At 51.0% G+C, this 26,859-nt stretch overlaps 2 protein-coding genes across 3 annotated transcripts in view; one reads left to right on the top strand and one right to left on the bottom strand.

Annotated features, from left to right (window-relative positions):
• Positions 1 to 6,189, top strand: part of RNF10 (ring finger protein 10) — a 34,023-nt gene extending 27,834 nt beyond the window's left edge. For both annotated transcript variants that reach the window (XM_070399270.1, XM_070399271.1), the window contains exons 14-17: positions 3,891 to 3,991; positions 4,296 to 4,353; positions 4,452 to 4,610; positions 5,220 to 6,189. In XM_070399270.1, the coding sequence (XP_070255371.1) occupies positions 3,891 to 3,991; positions 4,296 to 4,353; positions 4,452 to 4,610; positions 5,220 to 5,296 (395 nt within the window). In that variant the 3' untranslated portion in view covers positions 5,297 to 6,189. The remainder of the gene's footprint in view (positions 1 to 3,890; positions 3,992 to 4,295; positions 4,354 to 4,451; positions 4,611 to 5,219) is intronic.
• A 2-nt stretch (positions 6,190 to 6,191) lies between these two features.
• On the bottom strand, positions 6,192 to 9,428 carry POP5 (POP5 homolog, ribonuclease P/MRP subunit). The gene is made up of 5 exons (XM_070399275.1): positions 9,301 to 9,428; positions 9,069 to 9,211; positions 7,189 to 7,338; positions 6,940 to 7,023; positions 6,192 to 6,851 (listed from the first exon to the last, which is right to left on the bottom strand). Exons 1-5 carry the CDS (start codon positions 9,318 to 9,320, stop codon positions 6,742 to 6,744), a joined length of 507 nt encoding a protein of 168 aa, XP_070255376.1. The 5' UTR covers positions 9,321 to 9,428; the 3' UTR covers positions 6,192 to 6,741.
• Between the last annotated feature and the right edge of the window lie 17,431 nt (positions 9,429 to 26,859).

Raw genomic sequence — 26,859 nt, 5'->3', positions numbered from 1 at the left:
AATAAACTTGCTTAATTAGACCTGCTTTCTGATATAGCTAAACTTTTTCCAGCCCAGTGAAGCACCCCAACTTCTTGCAGGTAATTGTCAGACACACAGCAGTAAGTATCAGCACGAAGCAGATTATTATTGTAGATCACGCAGGGAGAACAAAGGGTAAAATATTTAACTGCAGCAGTATTTGACTATATTCTGCACAGTGAGAAAACCTGAAGTCATTTTCAAGGTCCACCATTTCTTACTTCTTTTCAGACAGGACAAGTTTCTAAGCTTTCTAAATCTCCATTTTCCGGCTAATGAAAAGAAAATAGAATTCCACTGAGTCTCCTATCTACCTTCTCCAAGACTTCTGTGAGGATCAAATGAGATGAGGCATGGGAAAATGCTTCACAGACATTGGGTTACAATGTAAAATGTTTGCACCTGGCTATAAAGCAAGTCATCTTCCTGGGCTGAAGAAACTCTAAGGAGGCTAGTTGCTAGGGAGAGGAAACCGGGTGTTGCTAATGTGACCTCATTACCCAGCGCCCACAGCGACCGTTTCTGGGCTGGGCTGGACTGTAGGCCACATTTTGTGCCATGGGATCTCGGCAGTGTTGGCTGTGATTTGGTGGGCAGTCACTCTGGGGTTGGTGGCAGGACCTATGTCCCACTTAGGGGAAGCCGAGTGTCGCTTTGTTGGTGCCAGGTCCATGGTACCGCTTCTCTGTAAATGGCCAGTGTGGGTCATGGCAGCTCCTGTGTCTGCCCCCTGGTGGTCAGTGCGCACCATAGCAACCGGTCAGACATTCAGACACATATAGCATCTTAGCCTTTTATATATATAGACTAGAGGCCCGGTGCACAAAAATTTGTGCACTTGGGGGAGAGGAGGGGCCCCTCAGCCCGGCCTATGCCCTCTCGCAGTCTGGGACCCCTCGGGAGATAACAACCTGCTGGCTTAGGCCTGCTCCCGGGTGGCAGAGGGCAGGCCCAATCCCTAGGTGCAGCCCCTGGTAGGGCTCAGAGCAGGGACGATTGGGGAGTTGGGGCGCTGCCCCCTGTCATGCACAGAGCAGGGCGGATCGGGAGGTTGCAATGCCACCCTCAATCATGCTCAGGGTAAGGCTGATTGGGGAGTTGGGGCACCGCCCCCTGTCACACTCAAGGCAGGGTCGATGGGGAGGTTGTGGCGCCACCCCCTGTCACGCACAGAGCAGGTCCAATCAGGGGGTTGGGGCGCTGCCCCCTGTCACGCACAGAGCAGGGCCCATCAGGGGGGTTGGGGATCCGTACCCTGTCACACACAGAGCAGGGTCGATCAGGGGATTGGGGAGCCCCCCCCCGACACGCACAGAGCAGGGCCCATCAGGGGGTTGGGGAGCTCCCCCCTGTCATGCACAGAGTAGGACCGATAGGGGAGTTGGGGCACTGCCCCCTGTCACACACAGAGCAGGGCCGATCAGGGGGTTGGGGCGCCGCCACTGTCACACTCAGGGCAGGGCTGATGGGGAGGTTATGGCTCTACCCTGTCACACACAGAGCAGGGCCTTTTGGGGGGGGGGGGTTGGGGCGCCGCACCCTGTCACACACAGAGCCGCAGGGCGATCAGGGGGTTGGGGAGCTCCTCCCTATCAGGCACAGAGCAGGGCTGATCAGGGGGTTGGGGCGCCTTCCCCGTCACGAACAGAGCAGGGCGGATAGGGAGGTTGTGGCCCCGCCCCCTGTCACACACAGAGCCGCAGGGCGATCAGGGGGTTTGGGCGCTGCCCCCTGTTTGCTGATCCCGGTGCCAGGAGGCCTCGCGGTTCCGCTGATCCCGGTGCTGGGAGGCATATTACCCTTTTACTATATAGAATAGAGGCCTGGTGCATGGGTAGGGGCTGGCTGGTTTGCCCTGAAGGGTGTCCTGGATCAGGGTGGGGGTTCCCACTGGGGTGCCGGGCCAGCCTGGATGAGGGGATGATGGCTGTTTGCAGCTGGTCACACACCCTTCAGGGTGGGGGTCCCCACTGGGGTGCCTGGCCAGTCTGGGTGAGGGGCTGAGGGCTGTTTTCAGGCTGGTGGGTGACTGAAGCTCCCAACCACTCCTTTTTTTCTTTTTCTTTTTATTCTGGGCCAAGGCCTCTGCAGGTAAAAGCAGGTATCTGGTTTGTTTGGGTTCTATAATCGAAACACTGTATCATCTCCAGCTCTGAGATCCCTGCGGCTGAAAGCTGGATTCTGGGGTTTTGTTTAGCTTCTATATTTGTTACAATGTTTCAGACTGCCAGCCAGCTCAGAGGCCAGCAAGGCAGGCAGGGAACGTTGGAGTCCTCCTTCACTGAAGCAAGCAAGCCTCATGTTCACTTCCAGCTGCCTGGCTGCCGGCCATCATCTTGGCTGCTAGTTAATTTGCATATCACCCTGATTAGCCAGTGGGAAGGGTAGCGTTCGTACGCTAATTACCATGTTTCTCTTTTATTAGATAGGATAGCAGGTGCGTGGGGGGGGGGGGGTGAAATAGTTTACAAAGTGTACTGATAAGTAAATGGCTAAATTATAGTATTTATACTTTGAAACATTGTACTTTATACCTAAGGAAGAAAGAAATAGCTCTCTTCATGAACTAATGGGTAGACCTGTAGGATAAAAGGAACTTTTAGAACAAACAGAACATGATACCATTTGTGGGTTTAAAGAAAAACACGCAAAACATGTTATGGGTTTGTATGTCTAGGTGTATAGAAAAATAGTGGGGTGATTATATTCCAAACAGGTAATTGTGTTCCACTCTAGGGAGTGAGACCAGGATTGAGAGAGTGTTCAAAGAGGCCTTTAGCCTTTAAAAAATATTTTTTTCCCTCCTGTAGAATGTATTACTATGTTATGAAATTAAACACATAAGAAAGAGTTGCTATAATTTCAGAGCTATCATTTCTGATCTTCATCCACCTGGCAGACATTGTGATACTTAAATTTTATTTTTCAGCTATTTTAAACAAAATGTCCAAGATCATAATATTTAAAACTCTTGGTTACCCTTTGATGATATGGCTATCATTGATTAGGAGCCTAAGGTTAAGGCAGGGCCTTAGTTAGTGGCCGGGACTGGGATTAGAACCTGGGCTGATCTTGAGGGCTACACGACCATGATGCTCTGAAGAGCATATTTAAGAAGAGAGCTGCTATACAAAGGAATACAGCAGAATATCAACCACGTTATATGTGATATAAAGATTGTGTTTTCACATATTAGTTTTTCTGAAGGTATTTGAGCAAGAGCAGTTGGATGGTCCTAGAAATAGAACAGCTCTGGCTGGCGGGGGAAGGGCCTGCTAGTGGGAGAGTGAATAGGCTTCTTCCCCGGGTAGTGATCAGGACAGCAGGTAGACCTGATCTGTGGGAAACGTTCAACCTAAGGTCAAAGGATGGGGAAGACTGTTCCCAAGGGAGTATCAGGAAAAAGCTGGTATCTTCATTTGGGATTTGTTGATGTGTGTTTGGATTCTAACTGAATATTCCCAAGTCTTAGACATCTGCTGACTGGAACATAAAAGCTGACCTGATTCCATTTTATAGCTTTTCCTTGGAGTGTTTTCATCTACATAAAACCAAGTCATGACAGACCAAACCTAGTCCTTGAGAGTCAGCTGATGTGGAAAGGTCTTTTACTGTGGGACTAGATTCTGCCAGACCTTCTAGTGTTATTGTAAACGCAAAACATTTCTCTTCTGATCACTGGTATGAATAATAGGCCTTGTTCTTGGCTTTTTGAGAATATGGCAGAGTTGAAATTGGGTCAAAGTTTGCTTTTTGAGTTGAGATTGGTAATTATCCATACCTGATTCAGGGTTCATCTCTTCACTCTTGTTAAGACACAAGCTCTTTGGAACTTGACTCGTATAATCAGATATCTGGTTCCCTTTCAGACTTTCTGCTGACCCCTGTGTCACCCACTGCGAGCCAGGGCAGTCCTTCACTCTGCATTGGGAGCCTGGAGGAAGACTCTCCCTTCCCTTCGTTTGCCCAGGTAAATCCTGTGCTTGGGAAGCAGCCAAGGATATTTAACACAAACTCCACTGCTTGTTCTTTCTGGAAACCACTCTGTTTGGGGGGTGGGGGGTGGGACGGGCTCATAGGCTAATGTTGCACTGATTCTGATAATCACAAGGCTTTCTTAAGAGGGAAGTTCATAGATTTAGTCTCAGATATTATCGTAGACGTACCAAAGAGAGAGGCTAAGAGTAGTTGAGGGAGAATCAGTGTTCTCATTATTCAGCAAATCATTAGATTTCTTCCCCCCCCCCCCCCCCCCCCCTTTCCCACTTTGGCAGATGCTGAGAGTTGGAAAAGCAAAAGCAGATGTGTGGCCCAAAACTATTCCAAAGAAAGGTGAGGATGGCCCTCCTGGTGAAGGGCGGTTTTTCTCTTTTCAGAAGATAGAAGTCTCTAGAGTTGTTCCTAGAATCGTAACACTGGTTGTTTTTTAGATGAAAACAGCTTAGTCCCTCCTGCCACCATGGACAGTGATGGGGAGAGTGATAACTCGGACCGTGTTCCTGTGCCCAGTTTCCAGAATTCCTTCAGCCAAGCTATCGAAGCAGCCTTCATGAAACTGGACACGCCCGCTACTTCAGATGCCCTCTCTGGTAAAGGCAGGGGGAGTGCTCAGCACAGGGTTATCCTTCCAGCCTGGGTCCTGTGGCAGATGGCACTCATCAGCCGGGCATTTCCCTGAGCCCTTAGGCTCACCTTCTCGTGGCAGCTAACATTCCATTGGGTGTCACATAGCACCTTTTTGCCACCTCAGATTCATTCTTGAGGCCTGGATATGACGTTCGAAGGAACTTTTATTTCCGCTTCTAAGACACAGCAGTGGAGAGTAGACTTTGGAATCCTGAGTTGGTAAAGGGTGGCTCATAGATGCAGAAATTGGGCTCGAAGCCCATGCCAACTCTGACATTCATGATTAGAGAATGACATTTATGTTGTGCTTCCTGTGTGTGGCTGGCATTGCGCTAATTTACTCTCCCATTAGCCAGATTAAATAGGTATAACTCTGTTACAGTTGAAACAGTTCTAGGGAGATAAAGAGACTTGTCCAAAAACAAAGAGTGTGCAAGGACTGGTATTTGAATACTGGCATTCTGATTCCAGAACCTGTACTCTTAGCTGCCATTGTCACTCTCAGTCATGAAAACTGGCCAGGGGACAAGGGGTGGCATTCTAAGCTAAGTTCTCTTTCTGTTTCCGTTTAGAAGAGAAAGGAGGAAAGAAAAGAAAAAAACAGAAACAGAAGCTCCTGTTCAGCACCTCAGTCGTCCACACCAAGTGACACTACCGGCCCAGGCGACTTCTCCAGCTGGTTTTCTTTTTTCCATGCTTTTGTTTTGCTGCTGTAATTTTTAAGTATCTGAGTTTGAACAGATTAGTTCTGGGGGGAGGGGGTTTCCACAATATGAGGGGGAACCAAGATTTTAAATACAGTGTATTTTCCAGCTTCCCGTCTTTACACCAAAATAAAGTATTGACACTCATAAGAGATCTCTTCCTGCCAAGGTTTTTAGTTTGTTATAGGTTAGTCTTTTTGACCATGTGTAATTAGTTTTTCTCAACCTTAAATAAACAAGTCCCTTCAACATCCCTTGGAAAAGCAGCCCAGAACAGAGTGTTAAATAGCACTATTGTGCTCTGACGTCATGTGCCAGAGCATCCTGGTTTTAGCACCTTTCAGTGAGTCTTTTAAAAGTAGTTGAATCTTTTCTGTCTGTCCAGTCCTCTAAAGAAACAGAGGGATGGAATAAAATGGATTTAGGATACTCAGCTCGAATTGCAGTTTTTCGTCTGACATGGCCAGGCTCTGGGGCTAGACCTAGGCTGCACTTGCATGTATGATGGAGGGTTTTGCCTCTTCCACACGGCTTCTGTTTGGCAAGGAAAGACATAACTCACTAAGGAAGGCTTAGGACCTTCCAACCTTTAAATCAAAGTTGTTTAAAGTGACAGTAGCCCGAGTTGTAGGAGCAGGCGTCCAGCACACCTGGAGGTAGAGTAGGACAGGTTTGAAAGCGGCAGGGCTGCCCACTGCCTCTGTTGTCTAGAGTAGTCTTATGCCTTGGTTTGAGCTAAATTTGAGTGATGTGAATTCTTTTGCTGCTTAATAAAGTAACCTCTAGGTCTAACAGAATGTGAAGGCAAACAGTTGCAATAAATTACCTGCACAAGCAATATGAGCTTTCTGTTTTATTTTTTTAATTCATTGAGTTTTTAGAGAGGGAAAAAATAGAGAAACATCGATTTTTGTTCCCCTTCTTTATGCATTCATTGGTTGATTTTTGTATGTTCCTTGACTGGAGATCGAGCCTGCAACCTTAGCGTATCGGGAAGATGCTCTAACCAACTGAGCTGCCTGGATAGGGCAGCTTTTTTTTAAAAAAAAAAAGTTCAATTCAGGTCAGCTGGACATACTTATTATAAATAAGTTAAAGTATCAGCTAGTATGAGTGTGAGCTGGGCTTAGCTTTAACCTGTCATTCTTAACCGAAAGCCGTTCAGAAATCCAGGGTCAGGAACTCGGGGGGGATGAGGGCGTTCCAGCCTGAGGTGAAAGGGCAGGTTGAGGCAGAAGTCACAAATCTACCAGATGTGTCCGGGACTCTGAGTGACATCCATTCTAGGATGGAGAAAGCAGATCCTAGAAATGCAGATCCAGCTGCCTCCCAGAATGCCCTGTTCAATAAGTGGGCCCCTGAGGCCTGGAACAGTGCAGCCCGCAGAGGTTCACTCCATTGCTTCAGCAGCCTCCTCACCATCTGAAAGCTCCTCCTCACCCGGCTCCTCCTCCAGCAAACAGCTTCTTGTGACGGACTTCTGGATAGCTTCCCGCTCTCCTGGAGAAAGGCAGGCAGCATGGGTGAAAGATGTTCTTGACAGCTGGGAGCCAGTCTGCTTAGTACGCACTGGGTTAGTGTTGCTTACCTTCATCAGTGCAGTTCTGCAACAAGATCAACAGCTGTCTCCTGTTGTACTGAATCAGGAACTTTTGACATGTTCTAATTGTACCTGGCACATGAGAGAGCTTTGTGGTGACAGGTGTCTGCCTCAGAGACTTTCAGAGTTAGGGGAAAGCATCTTGCTCTTGGCAGGATAGGAAGACCCACCCACCAGATAGGACTGAACTCTGAGCCTGACACCCACTGAAAATCAGCCACACCCCATGCAGCCTACCTCCCACGTGCAAGGTGTTGAGAAAACACGGGTAACGGTGTCCTTTGTTCTCCAAGTGTGTGATGAAGGGAAGAGCTGACCACACAAGCTGGTAGAACTCCTTTCGGCATCGGAGTAGCACTATTCCAGTATAGGCATTGAGGTATCGCACTACAGCAGGAAAAAAATTTTTGGGAAACTGGATTCTTAGCAGCAGGTCAAAGGTCTTAGGGTAACTAAGCCTACTAAGTGCCAACAACTGTTCAAAGCAGTGGCACTTGGGACACATCACTGAGTAAGAACAGATTCCTGAAGGAAAAGGATTGTCATTTATGGAAGGGGCAGAGGGAGACAATAGCCAGTGCCTTGCACACCACTCACAACTGATGAATTTAGAATTCTGAATGTTCTTCTAATTCACTGACTGGCTAATAAGTTGGGGGTGGGGAGGTGGAGATCCAAACCCTTGGCTGAAGAAAGGCTCTGCAGCTAGGCTCTGTAGCCAGCTGAGGTTCACCTGATGTACCATTGTGCCTGTCTTCTATCTATACATATATAAAACTCTAATATGCAAATAGATCGAACAGCAGAACAACCAAATAACCCGTCACTATGATGTGCGCTGACCACCAGGGGGTGCACGCGGAACATGGTGGGTGTCAGCCATGGTGGGATGGTGGAGGAGGTGAGCAGGGGTGCCAGACCAAGGTGGGGTGCTGGTTGCTGTCATTGGGGCGAGCCTCTGGTGATTACTGAAAATTCTTCGCTCCCGTGCACTGTGGTCCCACCTGGTGTTTGCACCTGCTGCCAGCGCTGGCAGCCGCCGCTCGTACTCACTGCTGGTGCTGGCCTCGTTTACACCCGCTGCTGGTGCCTGGCGCTGGTCCCAATCGCATGGCGCCATCAGTGGGTGCGAGCAGCGGCTGCGGGCCCTGATCACCTCTGAGGGCTTTTCCACCTCCCCCTGCTCCTGAGGGGTGATTGGAGCAGCAGCCACTGCTTGCACCCCCTTGCATCTGCTGCTGGTGCTGGCCCAATTGCTCCACGCAGTCAGCGGGTGCGAGTGGGGCTGGAGCTGTCAGTGCGTGGGAGCAGCGGCAGTGGTGGAAGCGTGGCTGCTGGCAGAGAGGGTACAGGGGCCACGGAGGATAGGCCGAGACCCGCCCCTGTGCCCACCACAGCCTCTCGGCCCACAGTTCCTTTCAAGGTGCACGAATTCATGCACTGGGCCCCTAGTGTGCATATAGTTTCCCAGGATCCCATTTAAACATATAGTAAAAGGGAAGGAATATAGATTTGTGTGGCTCCTGGGAGGCACCAGTTCTTCCTCATTTTCATATAATTGTGTGTTCTGTGCTTTACAGGCCCTATTAAGGGCTTTTCAGGGTTAATTCTGACTTTTCCCCATGTGATACTAATGTAACCAGTCACCTAACTTCATAGGAACTATACACACCTCCCCTCATTTAATTCTAGTCATCCTATTAAATTCAGTAGCAATCACCAATATACACGTGTCAAATAGGTACAGGGGATTCTTGCCCAAAGTTCCACTGCCTTCTGTCTTAGCTCTCCGCCTGACTTTGGACTGTCCACACCTGGAGCTCCGAGTCCCAGACGCCTGGAAAGGACCACTTCGTGGCCCAGCCGCCTGGCTCAGTGGTTGAGCCTGGACCTATGAACCGGGAGGTCACGTCAGTCCCCAGTAGGGGGCGTGCAGGACGCAGCCGGTTCTCATCACTGATGTTTCTCCCTCTCCCTCTCTGAATGAATAACATATTAAAAACAAACAAAAAACACTTCGTGGATGGTGCACCAGGCTTGGCAGCTCCGTGGGCCGCTTGTGCCCCTTCTCCCTCCTCCGGCCCCCAAGCCCTCTGGGTTCCCCAGCACCTTCGTACCCGCGAAGCCGATGGAGCAGGCGGCCGCGCCGAAAGTCCCGTGCAGGCGGGCGACCGTGTCCCGTACAAGGCCGCCCAGCACTCGGTCATCCAGGCTCAGGCGGCAGCGGGGGTCGTCAGACACCACTTCGCAGAGCAGGTACCTGGGGCGGACGAGAGGGAGGTGAGCAGAGGCCAGGGCGGCGGGCACCGGGCAGGGAAGGGCACGAGGGGCGAGCCACGAGCCGCTTACCTGTGTTTGAACCGCACCATGGCGACTTCCGCTCCGGCGCCCTGACGCGCAAAGCTGGTGTCTGCTGGTGGCCAATGGGAATTCACCTCCGCAGTCTTCAACCACTCAGAGAGGGATGTAGGCTAGAAAGGCGGAGCTGTAATGCTGAGAGGCCGAGCCCAGTGTCAGTCTCCTTCAAGCCCCGCCCCCGTTTGCGTTTGCAGAGTTTCACCCTGATTTGGGTGCTGGGCTCAGCGTTTGGGGGGTTGGTGCCTGTGATGGGTAGTTACGGTCCGCGCCGGGGTGTGCAATCCTGCAGAGCATGCAGCTGCTGCCCGTGGGCCCTCAGGACGCTTACTTTCTATTCCCTTACAACACAGTCGCGTATGCACTTACATATTCCATCTTTAAAGCTGGACGGTGGAGCTCTCAGCCTACAGGCCAGGACTGACACAGGAAATCCGGCCTTACTTGCAGGTTAGGGCTCGGCTTGCTTTTTCCTTACCGCCAAGTATGTTTGGGCTTTTCAACAGTCTCACGGAGATGAGTCTCGTTTTTTTGTTTGCAAAACCAATCAGTGGTCGTTATATTTTCCTTTAAAAATTTTTTAAAATTGTTTTCAGAGAGGAAGGGAGAGGGGGAGAGAGAGAGAGAGAGAGAGAGAGAGAGAGAGGGAGATACATCAATGATGAGAGAGAATCATGGACTGGCTGTCTCCTGCACGCCCCACACTGGGGACTGAGTTTGCATCCCTGACCGGAATCAAACCTGGGACCCTTCAGTCCCCAGGCTGACACTCTATCCACTGAGCCAAACCGTCCAGGGCATATTTTCCATTTTTTAAATTGAAAAGCACGAAGAAGCAAATAAAAATAAATTATAATCCATCACTGAGAGAGAATAATTTATCATGTGGTGATGTGGTGTGTCTCCCTTAGCCACGCCCCCCCCCCCCCCCCAGCGGTCCTCAAAGTGAGATTGAGGGACCCCAGGGTTTTCCAAGGCTCCGAGCTCAAAATTACTTTCATAATAACAGCAAGATGTTATTTGTCTTTTTTACTCTCTCACAATGGACAGTAAAGTTTTCCAGAGGTTACATGACATGCTAACGTTATTCACTTTGATGGCTAATGCAATTGAGTTTTAAATATTCCTATTTTAATATCCATGATAAGTATCGATATAGCCCACAAAAACAAAAGCTCTTTGGGATCCTCAATAATGTGAGTGTAAAGGGGTCCTGAGATAATGAAAAACGTTTGAGATGAGAACTGCTGCCCTATGTTGTTATATTTTTCTTTTATTTTCTTTTTAGAGGAGGATCATACTGTTTAGTACTCTTTTTTCCTGCTTGAATATCTTCTTTAAAATGTCTTATTGAGGTATAACATACATACAATGCATATAAGTGTACAACTCAATGTATTTTTACAAATGCATAGACTTGTGAAACCACTGCCCAAATTAAGGGAGCATTTCTAGCGCCCAAGAAGGTTCCCACGCCCCCTTCACAGTCAAAATCCTTCCCAGAAGTAGCCTCTATTCTGACTTCTATTATGAAAGACTAGAAGCCCAGTGAGGCACCCCAACTTCTTGCAGGTAATTGTCTCAACACAGCAGTAAATATCAGCACGAAGCAGATTATTATTGTAGATCACTCAGGGAGAACAAAGGGTAAAATATTTAACTGCAGCAGTGTTTGACTATATTCTGCTCAGGGAGAAAACCTGAAGTCATTTTCAAGGTCCACCATTTCTTATTTCTTTTCAGTTGGGTTTCTAAGCTTTCAGGTTTCTAAGCTTTCTAAATCTCTATTTTCCAGCTAATGAAAAGAAAATAGGATTCTACTGAGTCTCCTATCTACCCACTCCAGGACTTCTGTGAGGATCAAATGAGGCACGGGAAAACGCTTCACAGACATTTGGTTACAGTGTGAAATGTTTGCACCTGGCTATAAAGCAAGTTGTGTTCCTGGGCTGAAGAAACTCCAAGGAGGCTAGTTGCTAGGGTGAGGAAGCTGGGCGTTGCTACATGACATCATTACCCACTACCCACAGCTGGGCTGGGCTGTCGGCCGCATTTTGCGCCATGAGGTCTCGGCAGCGTTGGCTGCGATTTGGTGGGCTGTCGCTCGGGGGTGGTGGTGGGACCTGTGTCCCAGTTGGGGGAAGCCGAGTGTTGCTTTGTGGACACCAGGTCCCCGGTGCCGTTTCTCTGTAAATGGCCAGTGCGGGTCACGGCAGCTCCTGTGTTGAGTGCACAGCCTGTGGTTAGGTCTTTATTCTTTATCCCCATTCCTATTAGAACTGTCAAGGGCTTGGCTGGCCCTGTGAGCTCCATAAAGGAAGGCCAGTTTCACAGCTGATTACTTGCAAGATGTGGAATGATTTTCCCACCTCTCACTTTTCAGCACCTTAAAGGAGGGATGCGGAGGGAAGAGGGGTGGGGAGTCAAGGAGACAGGAGAGCAGTGGCCCTGCTGAGGTGTCTCCGCCCTCCTCACCCAAGAGCAGCCTCAGCATCTAAAAGGCCTCTCGCCAGCGCCCCCCTCGCCAGCAGGGGGCGTCAGAGGCCCGCGGTGCCGGGAGAAAGACGGACTCCGAGTTCCCCCTTCTCCCTCCCGCGGGACAACTCCCCTAACACATCCAGCCTTCAGCTCATTAATCCAACATTTTATGGGATGCACTTGGGGCGCAGACCAAACTCACACCGTAAGACGCGGGCTTAGAATTCGAACCAAAGCCTCCGACTCCCGGTCCTTGCTCTCACGTACAGGCGATGTCCGTGCCGGCCTCGCTGGTCCACTTTGTGTAAATGGAGAGACCGCGAGGCTCGAATCCTCTCTTGGCCATTTCCCAGCCCCATCCCCTCGGGGACGCTGACCCGCCCCGAGACCTCAGTCCCCGCTGAGCGATGCGATCAGGTTCCCCCGGAGGCCGGGTTGAGTTCAGCGCGGGGACGCGGGGCTCGCCCGCGGGGAGTGACTGTAAACGCGGTTTTGAATGAACCATCTCCCCCTCCCCGCGGGCGAGCCCCGGAGGGAGACTCCTCGGGCCAGGCCGGGCCTCCCGCCGCCCACGAGGATCAGGACGCGGCGGCAGCCCCGCGGGTCCGCGGCGACGAGCCAGTGCGGCCCCGGCTCCGCCAGCGCTGCTCCCGCGCCTGCAAGGAGGCCGCGGGCGGCGCGCGCTCACCGGTCCCCGCCGCGCGGATCCCGCCCCGGAGGCGTGGGGGGCGGCGGCCTCCTCCCTGCGGCGGGATTCGCGTGGCGGGGACCGGTGTGTGTCCGGGGCGGGGCGGGTCCCCGGAATGCAGGGCGGGCGCGGCCGGGTGCTCCGCGCCCCCCACTCTCTCCCGATTGTCCGCAGTTGCAGGGAGGGAGGGTGGGGCTCGAGGAGGAGCGCTCCCGCGGGCGGAGCTCGCGCGGGGAGAGGCCCACCGCGACCCCGAGCCCGCGCCCCAGCGGTCCCGGGGCTGCCCGTGGCCACCCCAGGGACTCGGGGGAAGGTCCCCATCGGATGATGGGGGAGAGGCAGGGGAGGAGGGGGGCTTAGGAAACTTCCTTTGAGCGCTTCCCCTTCTTCCCATCTGAGGGTTCCCACGCTCCATTTGTGCGTTTGGATCAGACACAAAACCGAATATTAATCCTGGCAAAGCCTTAAAATTTTCTTGAACACGAAAATCACACAGTGCATCTCTCGGACCGGGAATCCGGGACAATCCCACGAGGTGGTGGGGCGACTGCTGCGATGCTCGGTAAAACGCGAGGGGGAGCTACAATTGTCCACCTGTCCAGGGCCTTCTGGGGTGGGGTCTTCTTCATCCAATGGGCTGCCACTGATTAGGCTCTGACCATGTGCCAGGCACGGAACCAAGCGCTTTCTGTGCCAGACTTCATTTAATCCTCTCAGCACCTCCCAGCCCGCCGGTCCCATGAGTCTCTGAGGCTCAGAGAGGGAAAGGACTTGCCCAAAGTCACACAGCAATTCCAGTCGACAAAAGACCTTGGTCTCGCCTCCAAACCTGGGCTCTTAACCCCTTGCTCTCTGCCTCTTCTGGGATGGCTGGGACCTAGAAGGATATTCAAAGAAGGCAAAGCCAGTTGGCACCTAGGGGTTCCCTATCAGAGCCGGGGCAATGCTGCCATGGCGGACGATGGCAAAGGAAAATCGTGTCGGCTTTGGCATGTTGTTAAGCAGCCGCTGCTCATTAGGGGCTCCTGCTCCTCTAATCCCATCAACCAATTCCCTGTCAAGCCTTTATGGGGACGATCTGGATAAAATTAAACCCTCCATCTGCCTGGTCAGGGGCCTGGGGAGCTGCCACATCCTCCAAGTTGCTGGGGCAGACATGGCCCTCCCTGGACCTCAGAGTCAGAACATCACATGTCAGCTCCCCTCGTCCTCACTGCTAGGTGGGCCTCTTTTCCCTTCCCTCACCTGCTGCGAGGATTTGCTCATCCAAAAATTAATTGGAATTACAAGGGCACTACTGTTTGACCCAGCAATTTCTCCGCCAGGAATTTATCCCACAGAGATGCTTGCACTTGTGCCAAATGACAGGTGAACAGGATGTGTCATGCAGCATTTGTCTGTGAGCAAAAGGCAGCGCCACATAGCCAGTAAGCTGCAGAGCCACAGGCAGCCCATGTCCTTAACCGGCTCCTATACAGCTTCTCTGCGTGTGGAAAATTCCCAAACGGTGATACCAAGCATGTTGATGATGGTTTCCTCTGGTGAGAGGAGTTCAAGGTGTGAAGTAGGAGGGGACTCACTTTTTACCGTGTCCTCTGGGTTATTTTGTTTTACCATGTGCGTATGTTAATTTTATAGGTGCCCCGGACCCCAAAGTATGTTATTAGTAATCCTGGCCTTTATCCTGGAAGTGGGCGCTATCTTTATCTTCATTTTACAGGGAGGAAGCGGAGCTCACCCAGGGGTTGTTAAGCAGCCGCTGGCTAGGAATGGCAAAGGGGACTGACTCTCAAGCCGGCGTTCATGCCCCTAGTTTATATTGGCCTCCGGGGCTGGGACGGGGCAGAGGAGAGGAAAGTGGTGAAAGCATGGACTCTGGGCCAGCTTGCCTGGGATCAAGTTTTGACTCAGCCACTCACCAGCTGTGTGACCTGGGTAACTCACTTCCCCTCTGAACCTCAGTCTCCTCTCCGAGGGTTAAAGGGCTAATCTCCAAGGCAAATGCTTAGAACCGTGACCTCCTGGTTCGGAGGTTGATGCTCAACCACTGAGCCACACCAGCCGGCCCGACTGCTCACTTCTGCGCCTGCAGCCCTCAGCTCAGACCCCGGCCTGACCCCTGCTTTCGCTCCCCTCCTCCTGTCCCTCCATCCCCTGACAGACGCTGACATCTGCCTGTCTCACCCTGAGTGCTCAATGAAAGTCAGGTGTTTTTAAAATATATATTTTTATTGATTTCTAGAGAGAAGAAGGGAGAGGGAGAGAGAAACATTGATGTGAGAGGAAAACATTGACCAACTGCCTCCCGCACGCCCCAGGAATGTGCCCTGGCCCAGAATGGAATAGGCAGCCTTTTGATGCACAGGATAATACCCAAGCAATGGCCCACACTGGCCAGGGCATTTTGCTAACATTATCTTCCCCAACTTCAAGCTCAGAGCGGGTCCTTCTCCTGGATGGGGGTCCAGCTGTGGCTACTCATTTTCTCCCCGAAGGGCAAGGCCCAGCTGCCCTCGGCTCCAGCCCCCGGTGAAGCCCTTTGTGTCAGTTCTCCTGGGTTATCTCAGTGTGGTGGTGTGATCAGAACTGATCGCATCACCAGAGCTGGAAAAAAACGGGCAGAGCCGCAGGGCTGGTGTGGCCCAGATCCAGAGGGAGGCTGCGATGGGCGGCCTCCCCTTTGGGATGTTCCCAGCGCCTTCCCACCGCTCATGCTAGGAGGGAGAAGGGCTCAAAATAGCTGTTGCTTCCCCAGCACGGCGCTAGGCCAAGCACAGGAATAGGCATCTGGGGGTGGCCGCCTTAGCTTCCTTCAGGGCTCTGGGGGGGCGCTGGGAATAGCTAGCGGCCAGACTCCCCCCAGTGTGGTTGGAGGGGGGTAGTGCAGCCGTCAATATACAGGGACTTACCCTTGATGGTCCAGCCCCTGGAAAGTGTTGGCCCAGCTGGGGCTACTGGCCAGCAGGTCACTGGCTCTGGCCAGATGCCAGCCAGGGTCTGGGTTCGTAGATCCATTGGAAGTGCCTTCCAACACTGGCTCCTACAATCCTCTCTTGGCAGGTGAGGAAACTGAGGCCCAGAGAGAGGCGCATGCGGTTGAGATCACAAAGCCGCCAGAAGCCACGCTTCCAGGGAGGGCAGGCCTCGGGGCTTTGAGGGGCAGGATAGGGAGGTGGGTAACGGCTTACAGGACTTGGACTGTCTGGGCTCGAATCCAGGCTCCACTGCTTATGATCTGCCTGCTCCCAGGCCTCAATTTCACTCCTGTAAAATGGGCACAATAACAGCACCCACCTCCTGTAGTTAGTCATGAGAGTGAGTAAGTTAATACTTGAGTGCTGTTATGATTATCATTATTTTCTTATCGGACTCCTCACTCATTCATTCCCAAGGTATTGGCTGGACTCCTGCCATGCACCAGGCACGGAGCTGGGCCTGGATCAGGGTCGCTCACAGCGTGGCAAGCAGAGACATTGCAGGGAACCTGCCCTGTGCCAGCTACTGAGCTAAGCATGTTTATCTGCATATCTCGCTGATTCCGTATGACGGCGTCTGGGAGCCATTATCGTGCCTGTTTTACGGAGGAGGGGAGTGTGGCTCAGAGGGTCACACAGCCCGGAGGCAGCAGAGCCAGGATTTGAAACCCTGGCTGCCCTGCCGCACAGCTCATGCAAGTAACCAGCGCATGACCCCCGTTTTTCTGGGGAGATGTACAAGTCGCTCACTTGCTGCCGTCTAGGGTTGGGTGGGAGTGTTGGGCACAGGGAGGAGGGCCCACAGTCCCAGCCTTGACATTTATCACCCCAGCACCCCACACAGTCCCATGTCAGATGTGAGGTGGTCCCTAGCTCATACTACTAAATTCCCACCGCCATTCCTCTGGGTTTCCTTGAGTACCTACTATGTGCCAGGCTTGTGCTAAGCTCTGAGAACTCAGAGAAGACTTCATCCCTGCCCTGAAATTGCTCACAGTGTGTTGAGAGAGACAGGTTTCTAAAGTGGTCAGAGCAATTTAGGGGCAACTGCTGTGATGAGGAGAAGAATGAGGGCAAGAGGGTTCCCGGAGGAAGGATCTAACTCAGCTCGGAAGGTCAGGGAAGGCTTCCTGGAGGTGGTGAGGGCTGTTGAGGCTTCCAGGAGAGAGAAGTGGCAGGAAAGCGTGTTGCAGATGGGGGATAGCTCGTGCTGAGAGGAAGTGCTGAGTTCCAGGAGCTGTGAGTAGGTGGGGCTAGAGGTGTGTGTGAGGAGTGCTGGGGCTGCAGAGATAGGCAGGGACAGGCCACTCAGGGCCTTTTTAAAAAAAATATATATATACATATATATATATTTTTATTGATGATTTTAGAGAGGAAGGGGGGAGGAGAGAGAGAGAAACGTCAATGATGAGAATGGTTGATCAGCTGCCTCTGCACGCCCCCTAGTGGGGACTGAGCCCACAATCCCGGCATGTGTCCTGACCTGGGTCATAGGTCAAGGCTTAACCACGGAACACACCTGCCGGGCCAGGCAGGGTCTTGATGCCACACCAAGGGTTTGGGTACTATCTGGAAGGCGGAGAGAATGAGGGCAGGGCTAGAAGGTTCCGGAGAGGCTACACCTCAGGAGGTTAGAGTGACGTGAGTAGACTGCTGCCCGGAAGGAGAAGACTTGGCTGAGAATACTGGAGAGAAACGGCAACTTTGTGTAGAGGCAGAATGGGTTACGTATCCTTGCATAATAAATAACTCCAAACTTTGTGGCTTAAAACAAAGTTGTTGTTTTTGTTAATCCTCACCTGAGAATATTTTTCCATTGACTTTTAATTTTTTTTATTTATTTTTTATTATTTTTTATTTTTTAAAATATATTTTATTGATTTTTTACAGAGAGGAAGGGAGAGAGATAGAGAATTAGAAACATCGATGAGAGAGAAACATCGATCAGCCGCCTCCTGCACACCTCCTACTGGGGATGTGCCTGCAACCAAGGCACATGCCCTTGACCGGAATCGAACCTGGGACCCTTCAGTCCGCAGGCCGACGCTCTATCCACTGAGCCAAACCGGTTTCAGCTCCATTGGCTTTTTAGAGAGAAGGGAAGGGAGGGGAGAAACAGAGAGAGAGAAACAGCGATGTGTCACATCGATTGGTTGCCTCCCACACATGCCCTGACCAGGGCCGGGATTGAGCCTGCAACCGAGGTATGTGCCCTTGGCCAGAATAAAACCCGGGACCCTTCAGTCTGCAGGCCAACGCTCTGTCCACTGAGCCAAGCCGGCGAGGGCTGGAATCTGGACTCTAACTCTGGCCTATAGGGTTAGACCGGGTTGAAGAACACCCCAACTCCTCACGGGACTAGGACTGGACTCCTGGGGAGTCCCTGGGAGGATCCTGGAAGCATTTCCTGAGCCTCCTCTCTGCCTCCACGTCTGCTCTCCAGCATCTGACCTCTTCTGTCACTCTGCTCCGGGTAGAACTGACCTCCTGGCTTTCCCCCCAACATCTCAAGCTCCCACCTGCCCCAGGGCCTTTGCACTCAGTGCTCCCTCCACCTGGAAACTTTTGCTTCCTGAACTCCCCATGGCGGGCTGACATCTTGTGTGTCTCAGTTCAAATGTCACCTTCTGTAGAGTGCTCTTCCCTGAACAAACTGCCCTATTTACTGCTCTTCCCACAAGCAGCAGTGAGCCAGATGGCCTGGTCTGGACCTCAGTTCTGCTGCTGCCTAACTGGGTAGCATTGGGCAAGTTATTTAACCCTCTGTGCCAGGTTCCTCAGCTGTGAAATGGGGGTGATGCTAATCACCCCGTCACGGGGTTGAGAAAGGATGAAATTATTGAACATCTGTTAACGATGCTTGGCCCAGAGTAGATGCTCTATAAATATTTGCTATTATTCACATAGCACACCTCCCATTCTGAAACTACCCAGGTTGTTGGTTTGTTTACTTGCTTTTTCCATCTCCCCAGTTAGAATGTGAGCCCCCTGAAGATGGTGGTTTTGTCTCTGTTGTTCACTGCTGTGTCCCCTGTCCCAGCACAGGGCCTGGCCCACAGTATAAAACATCGGTAAAATAATCAAACGGCCCAGCTGGTGTGGCTTGGTGGTTGAGCATCGTCCTATGACCCAGGTCGATGGCTTGATTCCTGGGTTATGAGCTTGATCCCCAGTAGGCGGTGTGCTGGAGGCAGCCATCCATGATTCTCTCTCATCATTGATGTTTCTCTCTCTCTCTCTCCTTCTCCCTTCCTCTCTGAAATCAATAGAAATATGTTTTAAAAAAGAAAAAAACAGATCAAAGGGATGAATAAAGCAGGCTATTAGATTATTCTGTTTTCAGCTCCCAAACATGCCGCGCTCGCTCTCACTTCTGACCGTTGTGTGTGCTGTTCCCTGTGCCTGGACCCGGTCCCCAGAGGACAGAATGGGAATAATGAAGGAAAGATGGCCTTGCAGCAGCCAGTCCTCATGCCCCTGCCCAGGCGCCCACAAAGGAACAGTGAGCGAGAATTTAGACTTTCCAGGACTACTGCCAACTGTGACCACCTGGGGAAACGGAGGCCCAGAGAGGGGAAAGGACTTGAGTCACAGGCAACGTTCTCTCCACTGGGCCCCATAGTCCCACCTGGAGGCTGTTCCAGTGTCCACACCGGATCCGCCTCCCTATTGGGACCTGGAGAGCGGGGGTGGGTGAGGGGCAGGGCCCTGCCTGTGGGCTCCTGCCCTTCATTCTGCTCAACTGAGGAGGAGCCAGGGCACCAGACCTAGTGATGCACATGCTTCCGATAGAGACTGAGTCGGGTTCCTGACACTTCCACATATTAACCATGCGGTCTTGGACTTTCTGAGCCTCAGTTTACGCCCCTGGAAGATGGGGAGATGGAAACCTACTCATGTTTCCCTCACTCAGGGTTGCTGAGAACATTCCTATGAGAAGTTCTCATGCACCGAACACTTATTTTCAACTACGCTCTGGGGCAGGTAGGCATTTTATCCCCATTTTCCAGATAAGGAAACTGAGGCCCAGAGTGGGAGAAAAGTGACTTGTCCAAGATCACACAGCCAGCAAGGACTAGAGCAGGGACTTAAATCCAGGCAGGCTGACTTCAGAGCTCACATTCTTAGCCATATTATGCTCCAGGGCTGGGCACACAGTAGGCACTCAACAGATGGTAGTGCCTGCTGCCCCTCCGACGGAAGCCCTAGGCAGACTTCACCTTCATGACGGCCCCGGCTTCTAGGACAGCAGCCCCTCGCTGCACACCACAGCTTTTGTTCATTTCCCTTCCCTCCAATCCCTGCTTGGAGACACCAGGCTCTCAGCTTCCACCCTGATGGGCTTTCAGATGATCCCCGCCTTGACTGGTTCCAGCGTCTTCCTGCAGGAGCAGGAGTTATTTGGGGGATTTGATGGCTCCCTCTGGCTGCCTCTGACCCTCCTACCAGGTGCAAGCACCTGTCTAGTCAACCACAGGGTTCATCAGATGCCTCCCAACTGCTCTTTTTAAAAATATATATATATTATTGATTTCAGAGAGGAAGAGAGAGGGAGAGAGAAATAGAAACATCAAAAATGAAAGAGAATCATGGATCGGCTGCCTCCTGCACACCCCACACTGGGGATGGAGCCTGCAACCCCGACATGTGCCCTGACCTGGATCCAACCGTGACCTCCTGGTTCAGAGGTTGATGCTCAACCACTGAACCACACCAGCCGGCCCGACTGCTCACTTCTGCGCCTGCAGCCCTCAGCTCAGACCCCTGACCCCTGCTTTCGCTCCCCTCCTCCCTGCCCCAAGGCCACTCCTGCCTTCCCCCTATTCTGCAAGAGTGGGGGATGGCAACTGCTTCCTAACCCTTGGCCCCAGCTGTGCCTCTCAGCAGTGACCCTTCCGTCAGTTTCAGGATTTTTCCTGACTTGAGCAGAATCTCACACACCATTTAGACACAAATACTTTTGGCCGGTGTTCCCAGCCCCTGTTCCTGCTGGACTCGTCCCCAGTGCCATCCGGCCTGGGCTGGGAGCAGCTCAAAAATCCCCGAGGATATTTCACGGTACATATATTTTGCCACAATCCAAGTCCTTGAGGGGACGCAGGATGCCTCCCCCTCTGCCACGCGGTTATATCACAGTGTGTGGGGCCCACGTCACAGGTCGGGGCGTGGGTTCTGCTATAGCTGCCTGTTCCTCTCCCTCCCGGCTCTGCGCTCTGCCAGGGCCGCCCGCGGGCCTTGCTTGCTTTTCAAAAATAACTCTTGAATCTCTCAAGGCGGGGGCTGCTTCCTGGTGTCCCGGCCTGTGTGCTAATCCCCCCAAGGCGGGACTGCCGCAGCCTCAGCCGCAGCTGCAGCCGCAGGGCTGGCCGGGCTGGCGGGGCTGGTGCTCGCTGGCCAGGCTGCGGCAGGTGGTGGGTGCAGTCAGGTGGGTCAGCCTCTCCCTGCACCCACCACCTTCAGGGAAGCAGGGCGAAGGCTGGTGGTCGCAGAGCCATTCCCTTGCCGGTTCATTCTTCATTCATTCATGGATTCATCCCACGAGCGTCTGTTAGTGCCCTTTGCCTGCAGACACCTCTGGGTGGCTCTGCTGCTTTCCCATTAGCTCCTGAGTCACCTCTGCGTCTCTTTGCATTTCCACGTCCTTCTGGAAAGTAGAGGAGCTAATGAGGGTGGCCGGTCAGTCCCGAAGGAGACAGATGGCTGCTCAAACTGGGTAACTTGAGAAAGGGCGATAAAGGGACTTACTTAGGTGTGAGCCGGGGGGTGGGGGTGGGGGGAGTCGCAGGGTGCAGCCGGGCTATGATGGGGTGTGGGGGGGGGGTGGGCTGACGGAGCAGTTTCACAGCCGGAAGGAGTTGCGCCCCAGAGCCAGCTGTGCCCTGTGGAGGGACACAGCCTGCCAGAGGTCCCCTGCCTGGAGGGAGAGAGGAGTAAATATCCTGAGCCCCCTCTTCCTGTCTCTTCCTGTCCCTCCATCCCCTCCTGGGGGGGCCAGGAAATAGGGAAGACTGTGAGGCTCACAGGTCAGTCTCCAGGGCACGGAGCAGGTTAGAAAAGGGGGCGAGTGGTTTAGATATCCCACTTTCACCCACCACCAGCCCACAGGTCACAGGAGGAAGCTCACTCACTGGGTGTTGCTGCTCTCACCGCTCGTATTCGTCACTTTCTGCTGCGTAACAAATGGCCCCACGACTTAGCGGCTGCCAACGTGAACGTTTATCACCTCAGTTTCTGTGGGTCAAGAACTGGGACAGCTGCCGAAACCGGTTTGGCTCAGTGGAAAGAGCGTCGGCCTGCGGACTGAAGGGTCCCGGGTTCGATTCCGGTCAAGGGCATGTACCTGGGTTGCGGGCACATCCCCAGTAGGGGGTGTGCAGGAGGCAGCTGATCGATGTTCCTCTTTCATCGATGTTTCTAACTCTCTATCTATCTCCCTTTCTCTCTGTAAAAAATCAATAAAATATATTAAAAAAAAAAAAAAGAAAAGAACTGGGACAGCTGAGCAGGTGGTTCTGGCTCGCGTCTCCCGCGGCGACAGTCCGGCTGTCACTCCGCCGTCTAAAGGCCTGACTGAAGGAAGGACCCACCTGGCTCACCCAGGGCTGGCAGCTGGCGCTGGCTGCTGGCAGGAGGCCTCAGTGCCCTGCCACCCAGACCTCTCCCTTCAGCTGCTGCGAGTCCTCGTGATGTGGTGCTGGCTCCCCGAGAAAGAGAGATTTAAGAGGCGCAGGCTCAGTGTGTTTCCTGGCCTAATCTCAAGCCACAGACCATCATTTTGACAATAGACTAGGCACCCAGGAGGGGCCACACGGGCAGGACACCCCGAGGCAGGAGTCCTTGGAGGCTGGCTACCGCGGTTTGTAATAAAACATTTGCTCGTTTGATCCTTTAAAAATCCTATGAGATTATCTAAAAACAGCAACAAACAAAAATACCAAAACAATGAGGTAAGCATTATTATTAATTATTATTATTGTTTTCCCCACAGTTCTGTATTTATTTATTTTTAAAATTTTAAAGGAAGTATCATTATTCTTCTCACTTTTCTGTGAGGAAATATGGGTGCAGAAAAGTGAAATAACTTACCCAATATTACAGTTAGTAAGGGGCAAAGCCAGACTTTGAACCCAGGTGGTCTTTTTTTTAAATCAATTTTATTGGGCTATAATATACATACAATAAACCCCCCCCCCCTCCATGGTGAAGGCCTGGGGCAGGGGGTGGAGGCGAGGGAGAAGAGGTCATGGGGGGGAGGGGGGACATTTATAATACTTTCAACAACAAAGATGAAAAACCCCCACTCCAATGGAGATATAGGACATCTTTATCCCTCCCCAGTTCCCCTCGTGCCCCCCTGCCATCAGTCCTGCTCCGGGCAGTTCCTGAACTGCTTCCTGCCACGATTGTTTTTTCTGTTCCAGACCTTCATAGAAATGAAACCGTACGGGATGTTGCATTTTGTGACTGGCTGCTTTTGCTGAACAAAAATGTTTGTAAGGTTCATCTTCATTGTTTAATGGATTGGCAACTCTTCTTCCATTTTTTTTTTTGCTAGTCTTTTTTTAAAAAAAAATATATATTTTATTGATGTTTTACAGAGAGGAAGGGAGAGGGATAGAGAGTTAGAAACATCGATGAAAGAGAAACATCAACCAGCTGCCTCCTGCACATCTCCTACCGGGGATGTGCCCGCAACCCAGGTACATGCCCTTGACCGGAATCGAACGTGGGACCCTTCAGTCCGCAGGCCGACGCTCTATCCACTGAGCCAAACCAACCAGGGCTCTTCTTTCATTTTTATTGCTTAGTCGTATTCTACTGCGTAGATGTAGCATAATTCCTTGGTGTCATTCTCCGTTGAGTGACATTTGGTTGTTTCCAGTTGGGGCTGTTATGAGTAAAGCTGCGATGAGCCTCATGTAAAAGTCTTTGTATGGTTATGTTCTCATTTACGTCAGGTAAATAGCGAGGAGTGGAATTTCTAAATCATACAGTAAGTGTTTATTTAACTTAATAAGACACTGCCAAACTTTTTCAACGTAATTGTACCATTTTACAGTCCCCTTGTTGTGGAAGACCGGGTTAAAAACCAAGCCACGCTTAGAGAAAGGGAGTTACATTTTATTATCAGATTCTGTGCAGGCCCAGAGAAAAATGTCTTTCAAATTCTGGGCCCCCCCCAGCATGGAGGAAACTCTATTTATACTTTTTCCAGTCCTTTGTCTCCCAAACTTGGAATGAGACTTCCGGGCCTTCCGAGAAAGAAGGCCTGCGTGCTGGGAAGGGGCCAAGAGACCACATCTCAAGGCCTGCAACTGTCTGGGTGCCAGCACTGATAACTTCGTCTGGGGCATAGTTACGGCCTCTCTGGAATGGGAGTGGTCTTATTTTCCTTATCATTTAAGCAAGCAAGCATTTACAGAAGCCATACTATCAGGGTTAAAATTTCAAACAGCAGTTTTTATATAAGATGGGTGCTTCACCCCGAGGAGTGGATGCGAGTTCCAGTTGCTCCACATCCTCACTAACGTTTTGTTGTTTCAGCCACTGACCTGTGTGCAGGGGGAGCTTGTGGTGGTTTCCGTGTGCACCTCCCTTCAACTAAAAACAGTGAGACTCTTTTCGTAGCACATTGAGCATTTACCTGTCTTCTTCTGGGAAGTATTTCTTCAATTATTTTTTAAATAATTTTATTGAGTTTATTTATTTCAGAGAGGAAGGGAGAGGGAGATAGAAACATCCATGATGAGAGAGAATCATTGATCGGCTGCCTTCTGCACGCCCCACACTGGGGATCGAGCCCGCAACCCGGGCATGTGCCCTGACCAGAAATCAAATCTGTGACCTCCAGGTTCATAGGTCCACGCTCAACCACTGAGCCATACCAGCCAGGCTGTTCAATTCTTTTGTCTATTTTTATTATCTTTCCATGAACTTGTAAGAGTTCTTTACATATTCTGAATACAAGTCCTGTGTCATATATACACCCATAAAATGAATGTTTTCTCTCAGTCTGTGGCTTGCAGTTTCATTTTTTAACAATGTCTTTTGAAGGACAGAAGTTTAAACTTCTGATGAAGTTGTATTTATAAATTGTTTTGATTATGCATGCTTTTTTTTTGTGTGTCTTAAGAAATCTTTGCCTATCCCTAGGCCACAAAGATGTTCTCTTGTTTTCTAGAAGTTTCAGAGTTAGTTTTTGTGTATAGTGTGAGATAGGGGTCACAGTTCATTTTTTCGTCTGTACAGATATGTTCCAGCGCCAGCTTCCTTTCTTCATTGAAGCATATTGGCACCTTGGCAAGAATCAATTGATTGTATGTATGTGATCTATTTTTGGACTTGATTCCATTTCATTGATCTACGTGTCTATCCTGATGCTAATACCACACTGTTTTGGTTCCTGCAGATTTATAGTAATTCTTGAAATTAAATAGGATTTAGTGCTGTAACTTTGCTCCTATTTTTCAAAATTGCTTTCACTGTTCTAGTTTTTTTTAAAAAATTGTATTTCCATATACATTTTAGAATCTACTTGATCATTTCTACAAAAGAAAATAAAAACCTCCTGGAATTTTCATTAGGATAGATTCACCATGGGGGGGGGGGGGTAGGAATTACATTTTATGTTGAGGAAGTTCCCTTCTGTTCTCACACTGCTCAAGTTAGTTTGTCTTTTAAAACCATGAATAGGTAACAACGAGGATTTTTTTAAAAAAAACCATGAATAGGTGTTAATTTTATTAAATATTTTCCCACATCAATTGACATGACATGACTGTGAAGTGAACCCAGATATATTATTTTTTAAAAATTGAGGTGAGATTCACATAACATACAGTTAACTCATTTTAAAGTGAACAAGTCAGTGGTATTGCACAACTATCACCTCTGTCCTGTCCCAGAACATCTGCATCACCCCCAAAAGGAAACTCTTCATCCATAAAACAGTTACGTCCATTCCCCCTCTTCACAGTCCCTGGCAACCCTCAGTTTGTGTTGTTTCTATGGAGTTGCCTATTCTGCACACTTCATAGAAATAGAATCATACAATATGTGACCTTTTCCATCTGGCTTCTTTCACTTAGCATATCATTTTTGAGGTTGATCACATTGTAGCTGTGTCAATACGACTTTCCTTTTAATGGCTGTATAATATTCCATTGTGTGGACATACCGCATTTTAAAGCAGGTATCTTCATAACCACTATTCTATGCCATCTCCCCATGTACTGGGTGCTCTTTAGCTCTACAGATACAGCAGGGAACAAAGGAGAAGTGCCCTTGCCCAAGTGGAGCTTAAGTCTCCTCTGAACTCAGGAGCCTCTGTGGCAACTGTTTGTCCAATTCTGACCCAGGGGCCCTGTGTATTCCTGCTAATTTGTCTCCGTTGCGCCAGTGTCTAGCCCAGTGCTCTCAGCTGACTAGATGAGCTTTAGCCTGGGAAGTCTTCCTAGGAGAAGCTCTTGAATAGAAACTTAGGATTTGAGAAGTTGCATGGTTTCCTTCAGCCCACAGTGACTAATAGCAACAGCCATTAAGCACCTACTATGTGCCATACACTGCAATGAGCACACTGCGTTCCCCAGGGCAGCCAGGAGTGAGAGGCAGCGGGGAGTTTGGATTGGAAGGCAGACCCACACCGTTAACGATGGCCGTCCACTGCCTTTCCAAGTCTAGTTCCAGTGGGCTCTGTCTTCTCCGTATTCTGTCTTCCTTCTTCTGGGAACATCTGAACAGGACGAGAGAGGGACGGAACGATGGGCCAGGCCTTGGCTCGGGACACACCGAGTGTTGACAAGGACTCTTCGGCTCTTACCCTTCTGGGACCTTTCAGCCCAGCTGAGACCTGGGCCTCTGGAGGTAGCACCTTCAGGACCCCCTTCCCTCCTCCAGCCCCCGCGCCCCTCCGGGCCTTGGGCTGTGCTGGGATCCGCGGGGAAAGGAGCAGGATTTCGGCTAAATATAAACCAGGCTGTTCCAGTTTCCAAATAGAACAAAGGAGCAGGGTGTTAAGTTGATTTTTATAAATAAAGAGAGAGGGAGTGAGAATATTTTTTCGAGATGTTTAATAAAATCGCCTTGTTAAAGGCAGGAAAACCATGGGCTGTGGTGGAGGGTGTGGAGGAGGGAGGGGAGGGAGGAGGCTGCCTCCTCCGCCTGCTGTGAAACTGCGGGTGTCCTTGTCTTCTTCCTGGGACCAGAGAGAGCGGTGGCAGAGAGGGGCGAAGGGCAGGCAGGGCATGGGGGTGCCTGGGGCGGGGGCAGGAAGGCTCATCAGCGTCATACTGTTTCTGAGCACTGAGCACTTTCTATATGCCAGGCCTGTGCTGGATTTATGCCTCATCTCACCAATGCCCAAGCGTATGAGGCTGGGGTTCCAGTTACTGGGTGTCTGTGGTCTAGCCCCTG

The sequence above is a fragment of the Myotis yumanensis genome, unplaced genomic scaffold (genome assembly GCF_028538775.1).
Source record: "Myotis yumanensis isolate MYYU_CA2020_CCGP unplaced genomic scaffold, mMyoYum1.0.hap1 SCAF_19, whole genome shotgun sequence".
In the NCBI taxonomy this organism is placed as follows: domain Eukaryota; kingdom Metazoa; phylum Chordata; class Mammalia; order Chiroptera; family Vespertilionidae; genus Myotis; species Myotis yumanensis.
The sequence above is the reverse complement of the archived record's forward strand: the minus strand, read 5'-3'. Positions and strand labels throughout refer to the sequence as shown.

Coding starts and splice junctions, on each gene's coding strand:
- POP5 (XM_070399275.1), bottom strand. CDS start 9,320: ATGGTGCGGTTCAAACACAG. Junction 9,212..9,300: donor ATGGTGCGGTTCAAACACAG/GTAAGCGGCTCG, acceptor CGTCCGCCCCAG/GTACCTGCTCTGCGAAGTGG. Junction 7,339..9,068: donor CTGCTCCATCGGCTTCGCGG/GTACGAAGGTGC, acceptor TTCCTGCTGTAG/TGCGATACCTCAATGCCTAT.